This window comes from Protomyctophum parallelum (genome assembly GCF_964188405.1).
Source record: "Protomyctophum parallelum genome assembly, chromosome: 19".
Classification (NCBI taxonomy): Eukaryota; Metazoa; Chordata; class Actinopteri; order Myctophiformes; family Myctophidae; genus Protomyctophum; species Protomyctophum parallelum.
In genome coordinates, this window is record NC_139717.1 from 1,342,263 (window position 1) to 1,344,762 (window position 2,500).

Consider the following 2,500-nt stretch of genomic DNA (forward strand, 5'->3'; position numbering starts at 1 on the left):
TGTCTAGCTGACATGGGCGGTGTTATTATTATTATTAAAGGTATCTAGCTGACCTGGGCGGTGTTATTATTATTATTAAAGGTATCTAGCTGACCTGGGCGGTGTTATTATTATTATTAAAGGTGTCTAGCTGACCTGGGCGGTGTTATTATTATTATTAAAGGTATCTAGCTGACCTGGGCGGTGTTATTATTATTATTAAAGGTGTCTAGCTGACCTGGGTGGTGTTATTATTATTATTAAAGGTGTCTAGCTGACATGGGCGGTGTTATTATTATTATTAAAGGTATCTAGCTGACCTGGGCGGTGTTATTATTATTATTAAAGGTATCTAGCTGACCTGGGCGGTGACGGGTTGATGGACAGGCTGGAGTTCTCCATCGCCATGAAGCTGATCAAGCTCAAGCTGCAGGGGCGGGGCTTGCCCTCCTGTCTGCCAATCATCATGAAGCAGCAGCCCCCCCTCTCCAACCCCGCCTCGGCCCTGATGACATCATCAACGCGCTTCGGTAAAATCAATCAATCAATCAATCAATTAATACATGCATATATACGTAATGGTTGGTATAAGTTGATATATATTTGTATCGGACATCAGGAGTTGGACAATATCGGAATATTAATATTAGTATTATTATTATTATTTTTGGAGATATATATATATATATATATATATTATACACAATCAAAGATTTGTGTCACATTTTCAAGATTTATTCTCCAAAAAACAGATCTACATGCTCGTAGTGTGTGCCGCGCTACGAGCTGGTAGATCTGCTTTTTTTTTTAGATATTTTCGTTTTTCACTCAAATATTTGCTTCTGGCGGGTTGCGGGTGGGGGGTCCCTGGAACAACATAATTTCAGATGGGGGTCAGAGGTCAGATGGGGGTCAGAGGTCAGATGGGGGTCAGAGGCCAAATACAGATAATTCCGGGGGATTTAGAAGCCTTTTTTTGTCTGGGCTCTAAATGGGTTAAAACACCAACAGGGGTTTGAGTGTTTTGTTTTTCGTCTCACAGGAACGGGTTCCATGTCCAACCTGTCAGTCGGCCCGCCCGCCCTCCTGGCCCCCGCCCCGTCGGTGCAGCCCCTGCTGCTGCCCCTAGGGCCCTCCACCCTAGGGCCCGCCACCCTGGGGCCCGCCACCCTGGGGCCCGCCACCCTAGGGCCCGCCACCCTGGGGCCCGCCACCCTGGGGCCCGCCACCCTGGGGCCCGCCACCCTGCCCCTGGGACCCTCCACCCTGGGGCCCGGGCCCGTCACCCTGCCCCTGGGACCCTCCACCCTGCCCCTGGGGCGGCCCTCCACCCTGCCCCTGGGGCCCGCTGCGCTAGCCAACGGAAGTGCCACCCTGCTCACCCCGTCGCCCGTGGGCAACCCTGCAGGTTGGTACGGCTACACTGTGAAGAGTGCTGTGGTGTTATCGACCCTGTGGGGCTGATACAGCTGTGATGTTATTAGAGTGCTGTGGTGTTATCGACCCTGAGGGGCTGATACAGCTGTGATGTTATTAGAGTGCTGTGGTGTTATCGACCCTGAGGGGCTGATACAGCTGTAATGTTATTAGAGTGCTGTGGTGTTATCGACCCTGTGGGGCTGATACAGCTGTGATGTTATTAGAGTGCTGTGGTGTTATCGACCCTGAGGGGCTGATACAGCTGTGATGTTATTAGAGTGCTGTGGTGTTATCGACCCTGAGGGGCTGATACAGCTGTGATGTTATTAGAACGCTGTGGTGTTATCGACCCTGTGGGGCTGATACAGCTGTAATGTTATTAGAGCGCTGTGGTGTTATCGACCCTGAGGGGCTGATACAGCTGTAATGTTATTATAGTGCCTGAGGGGCTGATACAGCTGTAATGTTATTAGAACGCTGTGGTGTTATCGACCCTGAGGGGCTGATACAGCTGTGATGTTATTAGAGTGCTGTGGTGTTATCGACCCTGAGGGGCTGATACAGCTGTAATGTTATTAGAGCGCTGTGGTGTTATCGACCCTGTGGGGCTGATACAGCTGTAATGTTATTAGAGTGCTGTGGTGTTATCGACCCTGTGGGGCTGATACAGCTGTGATGTTATTAGAGCGCTGTGGTGTTATCGACCCTGTGGGGCTGATACAGCTGTAATGTTATTATAGCGCTGTGGTGTTATCGACCCTGTGGGGCTGATACAGCTGTAATGTTATTAGAACGCTGTGGTGTTATCGACCCTGAGGGGCTGATACAGCTGTGATGTTATTAGAGCGCTGTGGTGTTATCGACCCTGAGGGGCTGATACAGCTGTAATGTTATTAGAGCGCTGTGGTGTTATCGACCCTGAGGGGCTGATACAGCTGTAATGTTATTAGAGTGCTGTGGTGTTATCGACCCTGTGGGGCTGATACAGCTGTGATGTTATTAGAGCGCTGTGGTGTTATCGACCCTGTGGGGCTGATACAGCTGTGATGTTATTAGAGTGCTGTGGTGTTATCGACCCTGAGGGGCTGATACAGCTGTGATG

At 50.0% G+C, this 2,500-nt stretch overlaps 1 protein-coding gene across 1 annotated transcript in view; it reads left to right on the forward strand.

The window, feature by feature from the left end:
• LOC310876381 (intersectin-2-like) overlaps positions 1-2,500 on the forward strand; it is a gene marked incomplete at both ends in the record, with an annotated part of 76,562 nt that overhangs the window by 12,257 nt on the left and 61,805 nt on the right. The window contains 2 exon segments of the mRNA XM_083789909.1: positions 328-509; positions 1,022-1,387. Of these exon segments, the coding sequence (XP_083646035.1) occupies positions 328-509; positions 1,022-1,387 (548 nt within the window).